General features: G+C 30.4%; 2 protein-coding genes across 2 annotated transcripts; both read right to left on the reverse strand.

The window, feature by feature from the left end:
- Positions 1–3,667: 3,667 nt before the first annotated feature.
- Positions 3,668–4,357, reverse strand: LOC136078766 (zinc finger MYM-type protein 1-like). Its single transcript, XM_065794567.1, has one exon. The coding sequence runs from the start codon at positions 4,355–4,357 to the stop codon at positions 3,668–3,670; it is 690 nt and encodes a 229-aa protein (XP_065650639.1).
- A 7,784-nt stretch (positions 4,358–12,141) lies between these two features.
- Positions 12,142–13,231, reverse strand: LOC136078767 (uncharacterized). The gene is made up of 2 exons (XM_065794568.1): positions 12,579–13,231; positions 12,142–12,526 (listed from the first exon to the last, which is right to left on the reverse strand). The coding sequence occupies exons 1-2, from the start codon at positions 13,229–13,231 to the stop codon at positions 12,142–12,144; spliced, it is 1,038 nt and encodes a 345-aa protein (XP_065650640.1).
- Positions 13,232–17,456: the final 4,225 nt, after the last annotated feature.

Consider the following 17,456-nt stretch of genomic DNA (forward strand, 5'->3'; position numbering starts at 1 on the left):
AAATACTTATTTTATTACAAATGAATAACATTTTTTAAAAAGACGAAGTCCTAATAATGTAACAACCAACTGTTTTTTTAGTGATAGCTTAGATAAATCTGTTGAGGTTTTAACTTTTCTTGAACTATTCCAGTAGGAGAGATTGAATTTTGCAGGTCCAAGAAAGTATATAAGCTAGAAAGTTGAGCCGAGGTTAAACCAATAAAATATTTACATTTAACTTCAGAAGATAAAGTATACTCCATTGACATGAAATTACTATATGGTACACTTGATATACTGGAAAAACTTGAATAAGATGATGAGGGAAATCAAATAGAATTGTTTAGACTTCTTTTTAAAATAACTGCTTTGATTTTTGATGCATGATAAATGGTTTGCATAGACTGATCACAAGTTTTAACAATAATATTACTTGATTCATTTAAAACTAAAGAATCACAATGATCGTCTAATTTACTACTGATTTCAACTAGGATATCACTGCCTTCAGTAAAATCATTTTTTGTATTAAATCCGCAATAAGATGGAGAAACACTTTCTATTTGAAAATCGATAAGGTCCGATGTCTCGCCCTTTTGTTAAGACTTAATAACAACATCACAAATGGTTGGATTTTTTCTTTTTCTTTTGTTAATAGAGTAAATCTGCTGTTCTGTAAGGTTTGCTTTCAATGGATTTGGATGTTCTTTAGTAGGACCTTTTCTTTCAAAAAAATGTAAGGAACAAATATAAGTATCTTTCTTTAGATTGTTAATATTAAAAGATTTTCTACTACAAGCATGAATCCATTTTTTACATAATTCTGTTTTAATTTTTTGTTTTTCTTTTTTTGAATCTGGCATTCATTCCTTAATTTTACCAGGTTTAGGAAACCTTAAAAAAAAATGCAATTGCATGAAGTATATTTAATATATCCACTAGCATTGCTAATAGCTATAAAAATAAGAAGAGGTTTTTCAGACTTCATTGAATGATGAACATGTCTTCTAACAAAATAAATTTCACCTGCAGAAGAAAAATTATCTTGTATATTTTCAACAAATCCACTCTTTAAACGCAACCTTCCACTCTTTAAAAGCAGTAACAGTATCCTCACAATCAATCTCATCTATATCTTGCTGTAAGTCATCAACTGCTGGAGAGTAAGAAATATATGCATTGGAAACAGACTCAACAACAAAATAATAAACATGTCCATAATTAAAGTTAGAAGGTAAATTTCTGGAAGGAAACCGTTTCCATTCTTTAACAGGAAAAGATGAAGATGTATTTGTTGATTCTTTAAGGTTAGTTTATATAGACGCAGTTTTTTCATATTATACCATTTTCCTTCGTCCTCTTTATTAAAGAGGAGCTATAAACTTAAATCTTCTTGTCGATCTTAAAGACTTTAAAATCGACAGGAAGATTTAAGTTTATAGCTCTCTGGACTCTCAACACAAGTTCTTCTTTTCTCCCACTTTGTTTTAGCTTATGACACTCTAGTCACCTTTTAAGCTCATTTAAACTGCATTCCAATAGAATTTTAAGCAGTTTAGCACCAGGAACATCATCGTCAGTAAGAGAAATGCAGGCTAAAGTCCTACAGTTTACAGCCATTATTTGATTTGTTTGTCCGCAAGGAGTCTAGGCACTAGTTATGATAAATTTTCGTGACGTTATTTTTAATTAAAAGTATAACTTTTTTAAATTTTTGTTTGAATGAAGCAAAGTCAGTTGGGTAGAAAAATCAAAATTTGGTAAGACTATTTTGTTCCAGAGATAAGGACCTCGATAAAAAACAAAAAATTGGTCTTTGCTTTTATGGCAAAAAGGGGCAATAAGATTGTTATTAATTCGAAGATTATATTTGTTTTTAGGTTTCATACGATAAAGATTTTGTAATACGTTTGGAAACAAATTTTCTCTACATTTAAACATGAAACATAAAATATTAAAGACATTTTGTTGATATACATATAAAATATTCATTTCTTTAAAAAGTTGTTTCGTATGAAAAAACCGATTTTTAAAATTTATTGCGCGAGCTGCGTGTTTCTGATGAAAGTAAAGAGATTTTAGCTTTGTTCTATGAGTGCTTCCCCATATAATATTCGCGTAGTTTATATGACAATGTATAAATGAATAATATAATTGTATTAACTGGTGTTAACACAATATATATTTTTCTTGCTTTATAGAGAATTCCCATGCATTTATCAATTTTATTGGATGTATTATCAATATGATTTCTCCAAGATAGATTTTCATCAATATATACTCTGAGAAACTTAATAACTTTTTCTCTTTTTATTATTATATTATCAATTAAAAGGTCTGGCATGATATGAGACAGTTTCTGTTTTTTTGAAGGTGGATAAAAAAGCGTCCATTCAGTTTTTTCTTTATTTAGAGACCATCTATTTTGTTTAAACAGAATAGAAACTTTTTTTAATTCATTTGTCGTATTAGTAAAAAGCATATTAATATCTTTATGAGATAAAAACAAATTTGTGTCATCTGCAAAATTTATTGTTGTTGAGTTTGATGATTTATGAAGATCATTTATGTATATTAAAAAAATAAGTGGACCAAATATGGATCCTTGTGGAGCACCACATGTTATATTCATGAATAGATGAGATATAGAATCTTTATTGTAAACAAACTGTTTACGGTTAGTAAGATAACTTTTAAACCATAATAGGGTTTTATCTTTAATACCATATGATATTAGTTTTTTTAACAGGATTTGATGATTGACTGTATCAAATGCCTTAGACAAATCAATAAACACTCCTAGTGTAATACAAGAGTCTTTAAAAGAGTCAGTTATATTGCGCGTAAGTTGAAGAATGGCATGCTCGGTTGAATTATTTTTTTCGAAACCAAATTGGTTTTCCTATAGAATTTTATCTTCAACAAGATAAGAGTAGGGTTGTACATTATTCTTTCTAAAATTTTTGAAAAAACTGGAATAACTGAAATAGGGCGATAATTTGTTTTATTTGTACGATCCCCTGTCTTAAAGATTTGAGTTAATTTTGCTATTTTTAGTTTATCTGGAAAAGACCCTTGTGCAATGGATGCTCTGAAGATTTTATAAAGAATATATTTTATAACATCGTAGGAATCAATCACAATATTTGTGTTAATATCATCATACCCAGTAGCTTTATTACGTTTTAATGACTTAAAAGCAACCTCAAATTCATTAAAAGTTAACTCATTAAAATTTAGATTAGAGCTTGTTTTGAACTCGTCAACAGATTTTTAATGAATGAAATACTATCGCTTAATTTTGTCCCGATAGTGGTGAAAAGCTTATTAAATTCAAATGCAATATCATTTGAGTCATTTATTAATTTGTTATCAATTTGTATAAAATTTGGGAGTAAATTTTTATTTGGTTTAAGTTTTCTAGACACCTCCTTCATGATTTGCCAGACGCGTTTTGAGTTGTGCTTATATTCAGGGCCGTAGTGAGATCAAAAATCCTTTCGGGCAAGGAGAAAAAATGCCGCCACAAATTAAATAATTTTTTTAATGTTTAATTTGATTCAAATTTTGATAAACCTACTTAAAGCACATTTAAAGTCAACTTTAAATCGTGCTTTGTGGTTGAAAGTCATTGAAAAAATTACCAGGCATTAGTTTTTTTAATAAATATTAAAATTAGACCCATTCAAACAAAATTTATTTTTCTAGCTTTCAATGATGCAAAGTTATCAATAATTTCATTGTAACACAGAGATTTTGCGAGGGGATTTTCAATTGACAAAATGGCAAGATTAGTCAAACGTTCTTGACCCATGGAGGATCTTAGATATTTTTTCAAAAGCTTAAGTTTGCTAAAGCTACGTTCACATGATGCCACAGTGACGGGTAGTGTGAGAAAGATTCTAAGAGCAATTTCAATGAAAGGGTATGCCTCAGTCAAAGAATAGGTGTGCATAAATTGCAAGATTTTCAATGGATTTGCGGTTTTTAAATCTGGAATCAGGACACTGGCTTGAAACTTAAAGCTTTCAATTTCAGATAGAAATTCATTAGCATTAAGATCACGAACATATTTTTGACAAAGTTTATCTCCACATTTCTTCAGATCTTCATCTGACATACTTGCAAGAGAGTTACCATTTAGAAACTCAAAATCTGATGAAATCTCAGCCATTGTTTCAAATCTCCAGTGTAATTGTGTAATTATACTGTTAAAGACTATATTACAATTAATTTCAAAATCTTTTTCTGGAGGTATGTGTGAGCTTTCTTCCCTTGTTTCACCATCAAACATCCTTTTTGCTTTTGGCTTTCTTTTGATTGGAAAGCTAGCTTCAATTTCAAGATCTTTTGATATTATTTCAGCTTTTTTCATGCTGTTATGAATGCCCCTGTCTCGAAGGTTTTGTATAGAAGCAATCAGACCAGCAATTTTTTTTCATGCAATATCAATTGTCATATTTTTTGATTGTAAGCTGCGATTCTCTCTGTCAATTAATGTAAGTATCATGTTCCAAAGGTCAAGCCAGCAAAGAAACTCAAAATCAACTTAAATCAAAATCTCTCTAGCTCCGGACCTTGTTTCAGCATTTGGCAGAGAATCATTACTAATTTCTTGTAAAACATTGCAAACATTTGTGATTTGATTATTTAGTGAATGGATAGCTTCCTTTTTGGCAGACCAGCGTGTTTCACTTTGACTTTTTAGGATGACTTCAAGTGTTTTCATTAGTTTGTCCCATCTGGTAGTAGAACTTGAGAAGAAATTGAATATTTTTTGAACCTTTCCAAAAAATGCAATCATAAATGGGGAAACTTCTGCTGAATGGACTCCTACAAGATTTAGAGCGTGAGCTGCGCAAGGCACATACCGTGCTAAATCATTTTTTGCAGTTATTCGGGCTTGAACACCAGAATATTTTCCATACATGTTGGCTCCATTGTCATAACCCTGACCTCGGCAATCTTCGATGTTTAATTCATCTTTATTTAAGCTGAATAATATTTCTGAAGACAGACCAACTCCGTTTTTTGATGAAACTCAATGAAATCCAGAAAACTCTATTCAATAGAACATTCTCCATCAGTGACAAAAACATATCGGTCTATTTCTTACATTTGTTCTTTGTGAGAGAGATCAGGAGTGCAATCAAATAAAATTAAATAATATTTGGCTTTTTTAATTCTCGTGACTATCTCGCTTTTCACCTTTCTGCCAAGAAGTTCAATTAGTTCATTCTGAATTTGTGGGGAAAAGTAACTAACAGATTTCTGCTTAAGTTTAACATTCGTTATGTGTTCTGCTAAAGGATGATGATAGCGTGCTATTAGTTCAATTGTGTTGAGAAAGATTCCACTGTTTGGCTCACCAATAATATTGGAACTACCTCGAAAAGCCAAATTGTTCTCAGCGCAGAACATAATTGAATCTATAACAACTTTTAGAATATTTCGCCGCTTTTCTTTTTCAAGATCTTCCCTCTCTCAGATTTTTTTTCCATTTCTTTCCATGAAGTGAAACACTTTCTCACAGCTATTCTCGTGTTCAGGGATTCGAGGGTTTAGTTGTTTCCATTCTGAAAAACCTTTTGATGTATCTGCAAACTTGCTTGTCTTTGTGTTTGAAAAAAGGATACATGGAAAGCAAAACAAAGAATTTTTTGATGCACTGTATAACAACTATTGACGATTAACTTTTTCCCCATTAGGAAGATTTTTTCAAACCAAGTAGAACTGATATGTCTGTTTTCTGATGATGTTGATGTGGTAGGATAGACTTCTCTCTTGTCTTGTTTAGCACCATGTTCAACCAAAGAACATCTTAGACTGTCATTAATTTCGGGCCAAGTTGGTTGATCATCAAACTTGAATTCTAACAGATTTGTTGTAACTGCATTTTGGTTGACTTCATTGTTTTGCAGTAACTGTTTATCATCACATCGAAAAAAAACTGGACTTTTTTGCGCTGTAAAAATAAAAATAAGCTATATCAACATTTTTTCCGTTGTAATATTGCAAATGACATGGCTTAGTCATGTCATTTGCAATATAACAATGGAAATCTTTTTTAATTAAATTTATTTGTAATTCTAAGTCATGTCATTTGCAATTTAACAATGGAAATCTTTTTTAATTAAATTTATTTGTAATTTTGACTTGAAAATCCATCAATAAAAATATTTTAACCTGGTTGTTCTGTGTGATCTTCGCTTTTTTTAATCCGTTTTGCAAACACCTTTTGTAATTTTTTGTCACTTTCAAGTCGTTGCTTTTTAACTTTTTGAAAGCTGAACCAGATAGCTTTATTCTTTTTTTTGATGGTGACATAATAGATTTTAAAAATTTTATTTCAAAATATCTTACTTTTCTTGACAAAGAAAGAATGAAAGTTTCTGTGTGCGACTAGGTGTTATCAATAAATACAAATGCAATTATTTTGCCTCGATTTCTTTTAAAAAGTTTTTAAGTCAAAAAACTGCAAGTTTAAATTTTTTTCATTAAAAAAATGCAAATCTGGGTCGTAAAAATCATTAAGTAAAACATTATTTGTAGTTTTGAAAACATTTAAGTGTTGCGTTCCAACATCGATTTAGCCATTTGTAAAGAGTAATTAATTCGTATGCTTAAAAAAAAGTTAAGTTATTTTTTAAATTCGCGACAATTAATTTAGTTATATTTAGTCGTTGCGTATTTACCTTGATTGCGCAGTTTTTTCACTTCTTCCCATAGTTTCTTTCTCTCTTCCATAGTTTCTTTAGCGAAATCTTCGTTAATATCTATTCCACTGCCTTTCAGATTTTGTTTTAATTATTTAATTTTTTTTTATTAATGTTTTAATTTTACATTGGAAATTATTTTAATTTGTATGAAACTATTTTAATTTGTATGAAGGTGCGAAAAAAATTATGAGGCGTGTCCAAAGATTTTGAAACGCAAATTAAAATTATTTTGGTTTTGAGGCGTCTTTAAAACATTTTATATATTAAAAAATGTTTATTAAATTTTGAAATTTGCCGCCCATGGCTGTGGCCTCGTTCACCACTCCTTCACTACGGCTCTGCTTATATATATATATTAAGCAAGTTTGAATAGTAGGTTTTTTTTGCATTTTTGCGAAGCTTTTCAAACAAGTTTGTAAAAGTTTTATAATTTTGTTTATGTTTTTCAGATTTCGATTATAGGTATTTTATGTAAAGCTTCTGCTTAATTTTTGACGATTTTCTGAGACCTTTAGTAATCCAAGGAGATGACATTTCTTTATTGCTTACAACTATTTCAATTAAAGGAAAATTGGAATCGTACACTTGGTAAAAAGTTTTGAAAAAATTGTCGTAGATCATGTTGATATTACCATTAAAGTTAATATAACCCCAATCTTTAAGCGATAATTGTTCTCTGAAAGAATTTAAATTATTATATTTGATAAGCCGTTTTTTTATAAAAACTTTTCCCTGCTTTTCTTTTTATTAAATTTACACATATATAGAAAAAAAAATGAGGGAAGTAATCAGAAACATCGCACAGTGACTCAAAACAACAAAAAAATGGTAATAAACCCCTCAAAACTTTTCTATAAATTGAGTGCCCTTTTTTAAATAATATTAAATTGCAATAATTTTTTATTTCAAAAGTATAAATATTTTTTTCATAAAACTTTTATTTTGTATTTTATAGTAAAAAGAAGTGAAAAAATTTGTTATTATTTTCAAAGAAATCTGATAAATGTGAGATTTTTATTTAACTAAAATAGAGTACTTTTAATTTAAATAAAAGTGTATATTTATTTTGAAGATAATCTTTTGGCTCTGTATATTTCAAATTTACTAAAAAGAAAAAAAAAGTCTGATTTTTTTGTTTAAGTTTAAAAACTTTTTTTAAAAAAAGGCAGCAAGTAATTGTATTTTTTTGATTTATCTATCAGCTAAAAAAAATGTTCTACCGAGTTCCAAAAATATACATATATTTTCTAGTTAATTAACATTTCTACTTTTAAAATATAAAGGGATTACTGCGGTCTCCTGCGGTATCGGAAGTTATTAAAGAAATACAAATGTTGTTAAACACCTAAAAACTTTGTTTTCCGCCATTTTTGAAAGTATTTTGTTATAATTCAAACAAATGAAAATGGCGGGAAACTTACATTTTAATTTTTTACTGGTATTACTTGCTCTAATATAGTTTTTAAATCATAAATATTAAATATAGTTTTTAAAAACGTGCTTTTGTCATTATATACCATTTAAAAGTTTGTTAAGATATTTTTTGACAATTTTAAAGAACGATTTATTATTCGATAAGTACAACATGTTTGAAAAAGCTTAACTGAACAACTTTATTATTTCCTGTTATATAAAGTTAACTTAGCAATATAGTGTTTTTACAGGATGTAACAATGTGACAATTGTTTAAGCCATAACAAAATAAAATTTTAAACAGTGTAAAAAAAAAATGTATAATGTAATTTAAAATGTTTCAGATATATTAATATTTAATATTTAATATTTAATAATAATAACTGTGTACATGTACAATGACAATGTACTGAGCCTAGGTAATCTAGGCTTTAACAGCCAATTTATGTTAAAAATAAGTCCAACTTTGATTTAAATTATTCAAGTGTTTTAGAATCTACAATGTTTTGATCTAAATTATTCCAGCTGTTAATAACACGGTTTGTTAAGAAATAGTACCTCTTTGGATTTTTAATTAATTGTCTATGAAACCTCATATTGTGACCTCTCGTATTTGAAGTTATTAAATCTGGTGGGTATTCCAATGTTAAGTTATCTATTTTTTTTACTATTTGGAAAAGTTGGATTAAGTCATTACGTTCGCGTCTTTTTTCAAGAGTCGTTAATTTAAAGTAGGTTTGTCTACTTTCATAGTTTTTCCCTTGAAGACATTTTGTTCGTGTTGCTTTACGTTATATCGATTCAATTTTTTTTTTTTTATCTTGTTCTAAGTAAGGACACCATACTGAATTTGCGTAGTCTAGATACGGTCTTACAAGAGAGGTGTACAACAATTTAGATGCGTTTATGTCTAAGTTTTTAAATGAATGTTTTATTATTCCTAACATTTTATTAGCTTTACCATACGCATAACTAACTTGACTAGACCATTTTAAGTCGTTTGAAATCATAATTCCTAAATCTTTTTCAATTTTTGTTTCTGGTAGTTCAACTCTATTTAGCACTGAATCATACATTGTGTATATATGCCTAGTATTTTTGCTACCTATATGCATGCGTTTACATTTGCTGACATTAAATTTTAATAGCCATAATTGTGACGATGTTATTAATATTATATTAGATCTGTTTGAGTCTTTTCTATGTCAGAAGATGATATTAGTTTTATTATATTGATGGTTCTTAAAAACAATAACAATGAAATGATTAGATCTTATCCCAATTATACGTGAATTAGGAGTTGATAAATTAAGATTATGGAAGGATTTAATGCTGAATACTGAAGAAATTCGCAAGGAAAACTTAAATAAAGTAAAGGTTGCTTTAGTTATATTTATTTCAAAGGTGAAGAAAAAACTAAAACAATGTAGACGAAATTATGATACATTTATACAAAAAAAGAAAATCGTTGGCTTCTAAGAAATCTTATGAACAATAAAAATAGCCATTTTTGTTCTGGAAGGCCCCATAAACATTGGAGTATTCTTGGAGAGCAAAGCAAAAGAAAAAAAATAAAACCAGCCACTGAACATCATGAAGCTCTATTTCTAGCTTCTGCAAAAAGTGAAAATCTGCTGGAGAAAAAAAAGCCTCTATTTTAAAAAACAATATTTATAATGTTTTAGAGATAGAAAAAGTTGATGAAACTTTGTATAAAACCTTTCCCATTAATATGAGTGTAGAGGAAGCACTTGCGTTAAAAATGAACACTGATCTCAGCAATAAACAATATCAAATGATCAAAAACTCAGCTCTTGTACACAATGTACAAATTTATCCTACCTTGCACGATATTTTGAGGAAAAATTGAAATGCTATCCTGAGAATATACACTTTTCTGAAATTTCTGCAAAATGTATATTCTCAGTGTAAATACTCTTCAAAGCATGTTAGATCACACTGTGAGTAGAATAACTGAAATGATTGATATGCCTAATTGTGGTCAAGGTAGCAAAATATTTGGAGTTTTATATGGAAAGATTGGTTTTGATGGAGCATCAAGCAAAAGTATTTATAAACAGAAAAACGAGACAAGCAACACAAGTATAGAACTTAAAAGTGAAGAAAATCTTTTTAGTACAGCTTTTGTGCCTCTATTGCTCAAAGTAGAAAATAGCGAAATGTGGAAAAATGGAAATCCTTCAAGTTGTCGCTTTTGTAGACCTATATCTCTAATATAAAAAAGAGAGTCCAATTTATCCAGAGAAGAAGAACTGGATGTAAAAAATCAAATAAATACCTGAAAGACGTTTTGCAAAGTTTTTGATTTTGCCGGAAGAAAGGTGACCTTTAATATCAGCTATAGAGTTGATCTTACAATGTTTGATAATAAAGTAGTTAACGCACTTACAGAGAAAAAATCCACTCAATCTTGCAATGTGTGCAATGCTAAACCCAACGAAATGAACAATACTGATTTATTAAAAGCAAAAACTGAGAATGAGTCAGCCTTGGGGCTCGGATTTTCAGCTTTGCATTGCTAGATAAAATGCTTGGAATTTATTCTTCATTTGAGTTATAAATTTGAAATTAAAAAGTATAAGCTAAAAACAATTGAGGAAAAGTTATCTGTAGAGTTAAAAAAAAGAGATTCAGGTACTCTTCAGAGAACGGTTAAACCTATATGTTGACATGCCTAAAACTGGGTCTGGAAATACCAATGACGGCAATACTGCCAGAAGAGCATTTAAAAATAGTGAAGTTTTTTTTGAAATTACTAAAGTTGGTTGTGATATAATTGAAAAATTGCATAGTATTCTCATAACCATATCTTATGGATATCCTATTAATATCAATGAATTAGATTTATACTGCACTGAAACAGCTAAACGTGTAGTGAGTTTGTACGACTGGTATCTTATGCCTCCTACTGTACATAAACTGCTACTGTATAGTTCTTCTATATCACATAAATTACCTTTGCCAATCGGGGTATATGCGGAAGATGCATTGGAGAGTTTAAATAAACAGATAAGAAATTCTAGACTTAAGCACACAGATCCAAAAGTATCAAGCATATCTTTTAGAAAACATAAGAGCTATCGAGGAAAACCGTTACCAGACGAAGATATTAAGCTAGTTGTAATGTAAATAATGAAATAAATGTAACAAAATATAGTTTTTTTTCTCTATGTATCAACATCCTTTAAAAACCTTTTTTTTTTTAATATCAAGAAATTTATCAAGATAATGTGTTAGTCTTGAAGATTTTAAAACTTTAAGAAAATTTTTTTGTACGCGTATAGTCACCTTTAACGCGCGCATACGCGCATTAAACGCGTCGAAGCTGCGCGTAAAAAAAAAATTTATCAATAAATTTGAATATTATTTTGATATATAACATTATTTATTTACAATTTATTTAATTTTTGCCGTTTTTTGAACGTCCTGAGTCATCGGCTTTTATAATTCTCTTTTTTAGTGACTTTTTAAAAAAATCGGTTGTTAAATATTATCAATTAATGAGAATGACTTGTGATTCTAGTCGGGCGATTAATTAAATATACTGTTCCAGTTTCAAATAAACCATTAAAAAATTTTTTCGAACTTTGATTTTTATAATAATCAAAGGAGTTTATGTTGAAATCCTCAATCAAGTAATTTTATTCTTTTCAAGATCAGTTTGCTTTATTATGTTTTTTAGCAAAAATTTGCCAAAGTTTTCAATTCTTTCAGTTGGTGGCCTGTAACAACAGCTTAATAGTATATTTTTTGAACGCTTATTGATTGTTATTACGACAACTTTGTTTTACTTTTATTTTTAGACTCTTTTTCTTAAATTCTATTTACAACTTTTATACAGAAACAAAAATTCTCGAGGGCGTAATTATATACAAAAATAGCTTATGACTTGACTAATAAATTACATCAATTAACTTTAATAATATTATGACAAGAATTTTATAAACGTTACAATAAAGTTTTATAACGATCAGCTATTATCACATCACCCCAAGAACTGAAGTTCTTAAGTAACATAGTCATTTAAATATGTCGGCTTTCTCCTTTCTCTGGTTGATCGTCTGATTGCTGGTAATAAATTATCGACGATTTCTCTGCCGTCAGCTTCCTCCTCAGCGTCAACAACTGTTTCTTCAGTTCCTTCCTCTCGTGCAGCAAAAATGTCTAAATCTTCTGAATCACTTTCATCACTGACAACCTCTTCACTGATAACAATTTTACTTGAAGCGTTTGAAGAATTTGAGGCAGGAGCTATTCTCACGTCTCGCACATGTCTTGGTACACCATCAGTTTCAATATTTGTGTTTGTGAGTATGTCAGTTACAGTACCAATTTTCCAAACTGAAGTGCACTTTGCATCAGCGAGGCGAACATAAACTATTTCTCCAATTCTATAAGTTTTCAGTGTTTTTCTCCTCTTGAATTGGTAGACGCCAAACGTACTTATTTTTTTGAGAAGCAGGTGCAGATTCCTCGTTTGTTCCCACCGTTGGTGTTGCATTGTACCAAAATACCGCTACTAACGGACATATTTGTGCCCTCGCAGCTGTTCGTTTTACTGTGCGGTGGTTACGCTCCACAATCCCATTTCCTGATGGTCTATATGCACATCTATACTTATTTTTTACACACCATTTTTCACATATATTTGAAAATTCACTAGATTTAAACACCGCTACATTATTGACTACATTGTGACTTACTACATTTTTGGTATCTTCGCAAGGCAACATTCTCCAAATTGCAAACCAACTTGGTCCACAGTCAATCATTGTTAAATATGGCGACCCTTTATAGTGAGTCACATCACAAGCAAATTGATACCGTGTGTCTGGTACATCTAGTACTCCATTTTCCCATTTTATTGGCGCTGGATCAGTTGAATTACATTGACAACATTTACGAACACATTCTTCAACATCTTTCCTTAATACGTGCGGAAGTCTTCGTTGCACTGTAAACATTGTCCGATTAACACCAAAATGATGCTTTGAGTGACAATTACGAATTTCTTCAGCAATACTTACTCCACATAGCTCTTTCGTATTTCTTTGTGAAAGCTCATTTAACCAAGTCTTTGGAACTCTTGTCAACATGTCAGCTTTGTTTTTGGAGGACGGAACCCATTTTAACGTGATGTTTATATTATATTCTTTTATTAGGTCTTACAATAGAGAAAGTCTTCTTTTAATAAGCATTTATGATAATGCATTTGATCGAATCCTATGACTTTCATTCAGCATACTTTTTAGCTATCCATGAACTGTTACTGAACCAGTGAATACTGACAAATTCTTTATATCCCACTTAGCAGCTAGGTTTATCCCACGCACCACAGCATCTAATTCAGCAATATTAATATGCATAACACCATTTATACTTCGAAGCCAGACTGCATCCTCAATTATTACGCCATCGTATTCTATAGCAACCCCTATTGCCATGCTACTAGCATCACACCACAATGTTGCTCCATTTTGAATCCCTTTAGCATTCCATTTCCATCTCACAGAATCACAAACTTCTAATTGGCGCAATATTTCGATTAACCATGACTGAGCTTGATCTCCGATTAGATCATCCCAAGCATTTCCTTGACTACGACGTTTTATAAAACTGCAGACAATTCTAAGCCACCCTCCAACAGGATAGTGACCTAATAAGTGTCCACATATTGAAAAAAGTTTCCGTCGTGTTACTTTTTCAGTTTTGATATCTTGTGACTTTGGAATGATGTTTCCACGTTTCCAACAAAGCTCCTTTTTTTCATTTCTAAACAGTTGCAAACCCAACACTCGTGCAGTATCACATTGCACCGGCTCTTTTGTTACCAATCCATAACACGCTAAATGATTTACGACCTTTTCAACTGATGTCTTTTCCAAATTAACAATTATGTCGTCAATGTAGTGGTCAGTTGCTTCACTAATACCTGGATTGAGATTCAACACACTGCCTAAGACTGAAGACATTATTTTTGGGGCAGAATTTAACCCAAAACCAAAATATGTAAGATAGTATTTTTCTTCTTTGTAGACTACCTTCTGATGCTCCCACAAACTCGGATCGATATGTATTTGCATATAGGCGCATATAAGATCAAGCGTTGCAAATTTGTCACCAACAGTTCTACATTTTCTAACTTTTTTCAATTCGCGAAAATCCAGAACAGGTTGTATCTTTCCTTTATTTTCCTGCTCAACAGCCATTAAAGAGACAATCCCTCTTGTACTTTTTACTTCTTTGTTGCATGGTTTTAACCAGCCATTTTTTACCCATAAGTCCAGTTGTTACATCAATTTAATCGTCGTTAAATTGATGTAACAACTGGGGTTTTACCTTGTACTGCGCGACAGAATTTCTCAGTTGTGGTTGACCTTGTTTCCATTTATATTTAGCAGTCCACTTTGTACCATCAAAATAAGCATCAAAATCCTTGTCCTTTATACCAACAGCTTGTTTCTCTGCACTAATTGAAACAAAACCAAATTCAATTTTTCCATTGTACAAATGCACTCCTCCATAGCGGTTAATGACATCCATACCAATAATAGCATCAATACCGTTGACAACACTTTTCAGAATCATTACTGATGTTTTGAGCTTTTTTCCTTCAATAACCAATGTTACTGTAGCTTCTCCTTCCGTTTTCACAAATTCTCCATTAACAGTCAACATCATTAATTCATTTCTTCTGATACGAACACCGGTTTTCTGAGCCATGTTGTTTGAAATAATAGTTCGAGTACATCCGCTGTCAACCAGTGCTTTTCCTGCAAAGGTGTTCACTTGCTCAGTGCATATTGGAAGCGCCGTTAGTTGTTTAGGGAAACAGCTAGCGCTCGCGATTCCCCATTTGAGTTTCCCTGATGCAACGAACAAAATCTTGCAATGTGTCCAGATTCTCCACATCTAAAGCATTTTATTCCATTATTAACAATTTGTTTCTTCGAAAAACAGATTCGGGCAACATGTCCAGGCTTGCCACACTTGTAGCAGTGAAAATCAGTAGCGGATGGTTTTTTAACACATTTATAGAAACCAGAGATTGTTGTTGAAACATACTCTTCTTTTGTTTTTTCCGTCATGAGTACTCGTGCATGGTTTAATGCATCCTGTAACCTGATCCCAAATATTTTCACTTGTGCTCGTAGCTGCTTTGAAATTACACCCGGCAATCCAGTTATGAACGCTCTTAGCAATAATTCTTCGCTTTCAATGTTGGCCAGTAATGAAAGTTTTTATTTTTTTATTGAAAAGATCTTCATGAAAATTTAAACTTTCTTTGATTTCTTCTACTTCCTTTGCAATTGATGCTATTTTGGTTGAGTTTTGAAGGATGTTAAGTTCAACTCTGTCTAATCGATCATTTAATATTTTTGTGGTAGAACTAACTATGTTGATAAAAGTATTTTCTTGTTGCTTAAGCATTTCTTCCGTCTCGATCTTAAACTTCATTAACATTTTTGTTATCAATTTTTTAACTTCAACGAGTGTGATAGACATGTTTAATAAATATAAATTATTATAATATAAATATCTATTAATACTATTAACAATTTTTTTGTTTTGTTTTCTAAAAGCAGCGAAAAAAGCATGCGTTCACTTCAGCGTTCTATGATTATAATTGGTATTTATTATTGGTTTAATTGATATAATTGGTTTTATAATTGACACTGCTATTTTCTCTTCCATCCATAGGGTAAATATTTGATATTAATAATAACTATAAATAATTAAATTTAAATCTAGATAAATGAATAGTTAGATAAATGATAACTTAATCAATCAAGAAATTTGATAATAAAATTAAACAAAGACTAAATTAAATAAACCATCATCGAATGTAAAAAGTCTTTGTCTAAAGTATTTTTAACCTCGTTTACCTAGAAACAAGAAAAATTGGTTTCGAAAAAACAAATTGTTTTTTTTTAAACAAATTGCTTAAATTATGCTTTTTTTAAAACGCATATAAGAATGAATAAATGCGCATTTAAGAATGAATAAATACGCATATAAGAATGAATAGACGCGCATAAAAGAATAATAACCCTGTAATTAGGTACGTTATATGCGTTAAAGCATCATCTGGCATATTTTCAACAAGATTAAAATTCTTTGGAATTAAATACTGGATATCTGCAATTAAATTGCTATTGTTTGAAAACCTATGATCTAGTGCGGCCGATACAAGAGCCATATTACTATAAGTAGATATAAAGAGCTATTAATAGCTAAATATACTCATTGACAACAATGCAAACACGCTAAGCTGATAACTGAATAATATAACGCTATATAAAGAGTCATATTGATTTTATTATATGGTTATGGATTATAGCGGAAATGAAACTAAAATAACAGACTAGACTGCATGAGAGACAGCCAATTGACCATGATATCACAAATTTATAATTTAAATTCAGAGCCCCTATATTAGCCGGTCCAGGTGGACTTCTCCGCCTTTCCGTCCTGGCCAGTCCACCCCTGCTTTCGCCCCCTTCCCTTTCGGTGGCCCTGCAGTATATGAAATAGGTGTATTTTAACCTGTTTTTTACATGTCAATAAGTTTGTATATTCAAAATTTTAAATTTTATTTGCATTTTCCTCTGTTTTATATTTTTAATTTTCTGGCAAAGATTGCAGGAGTTGTTATTTTCCAATTGACTTCAAACTTTGTACAGACACATTCATTACAATAAACTTTATATCCTGAGATAAAAAAACAACTAAGAATACACATTTTTTAAAAAAACTTTTGGTCCATATTATCAGAAACTTGACTTTGAATTAGGCGCATTGAAAAATCTTACGATACTTTAAAATTCGTCGCGAGAAAAAAATTTTCAACAAAAATTTTTATTCCAGGACATTTATTTACATAAAAGGGATAAAAAAAATCCAAAAAAATCCAACTTAATACATTTTACTTTTTGAGATAATAATCGAAACGAGCTCTTGACGTATTTTCGCGTCACGGTAAGGAAGGAGGCGTGAACTTCCTGGTTAAATGCACTTCTGCGGTGCTCTGTGACAAGACCGTTAAGACTTCTTGGGGCACTTAAAAAAAAAAAAAAAAAAAAAAAGATATCTTTGCCAAGATTTTTGCATGTTTTTGGCTTAAAAACCACCTGTTTTCGCCTAAAATTTATGAAAAAATAAATAAATTTAAGATAACTTTTTTTTTTAAATGTATTTATAATGTTTGATGTAAACAATATGAATGGAAATATTATTAGATACAAAAATAATTTTTTTAGTAGTCTACCATCTTGACATGTTGGTGGCAGCTCAAAAAGCTTATATACGCAAATATTATTA

This window comes from Hydra vulgaris, chromosome 03 (assembly GCF_038396675.1).
Source record: "Hydra vulgaris chromosome 03, alternate assembly HydraT2T_AEP".
Taxonomy (NCBI): Eukaryota; Metazoa; Cnidaria; class Hydrozoa; order Anthoathecata; family Hydridae; genus Hydra; species Hydra vulgaris.

What these genes read in the sequence shown, in the direction of transcription:
- LOC136078766 (XM_065794567.1), bottom strand. Translation starts at nt 4,357, where the DNA reads ATGAAAAAAGCTGAAATAATATCAAAAGATCTTGAAATTGAAGCTAGC.
- LOC136078767 (XM_065794568.1), bottom strand. Translation starts at nt 13,231, where the DNA reads ATGTTGACAAGAGTTCCAAAGACTTGGTTAAATGAGCTTTCACAAAGA. An exon ending in CCTGCTTCTCAAAAAAATAA is followed by an intron (nt 12,527 to 12,578) that starts GTACGTTTGGCG and finishes GAAAACTTATAG; the next exon opens with AATTGGAGAAATAGTTTATG.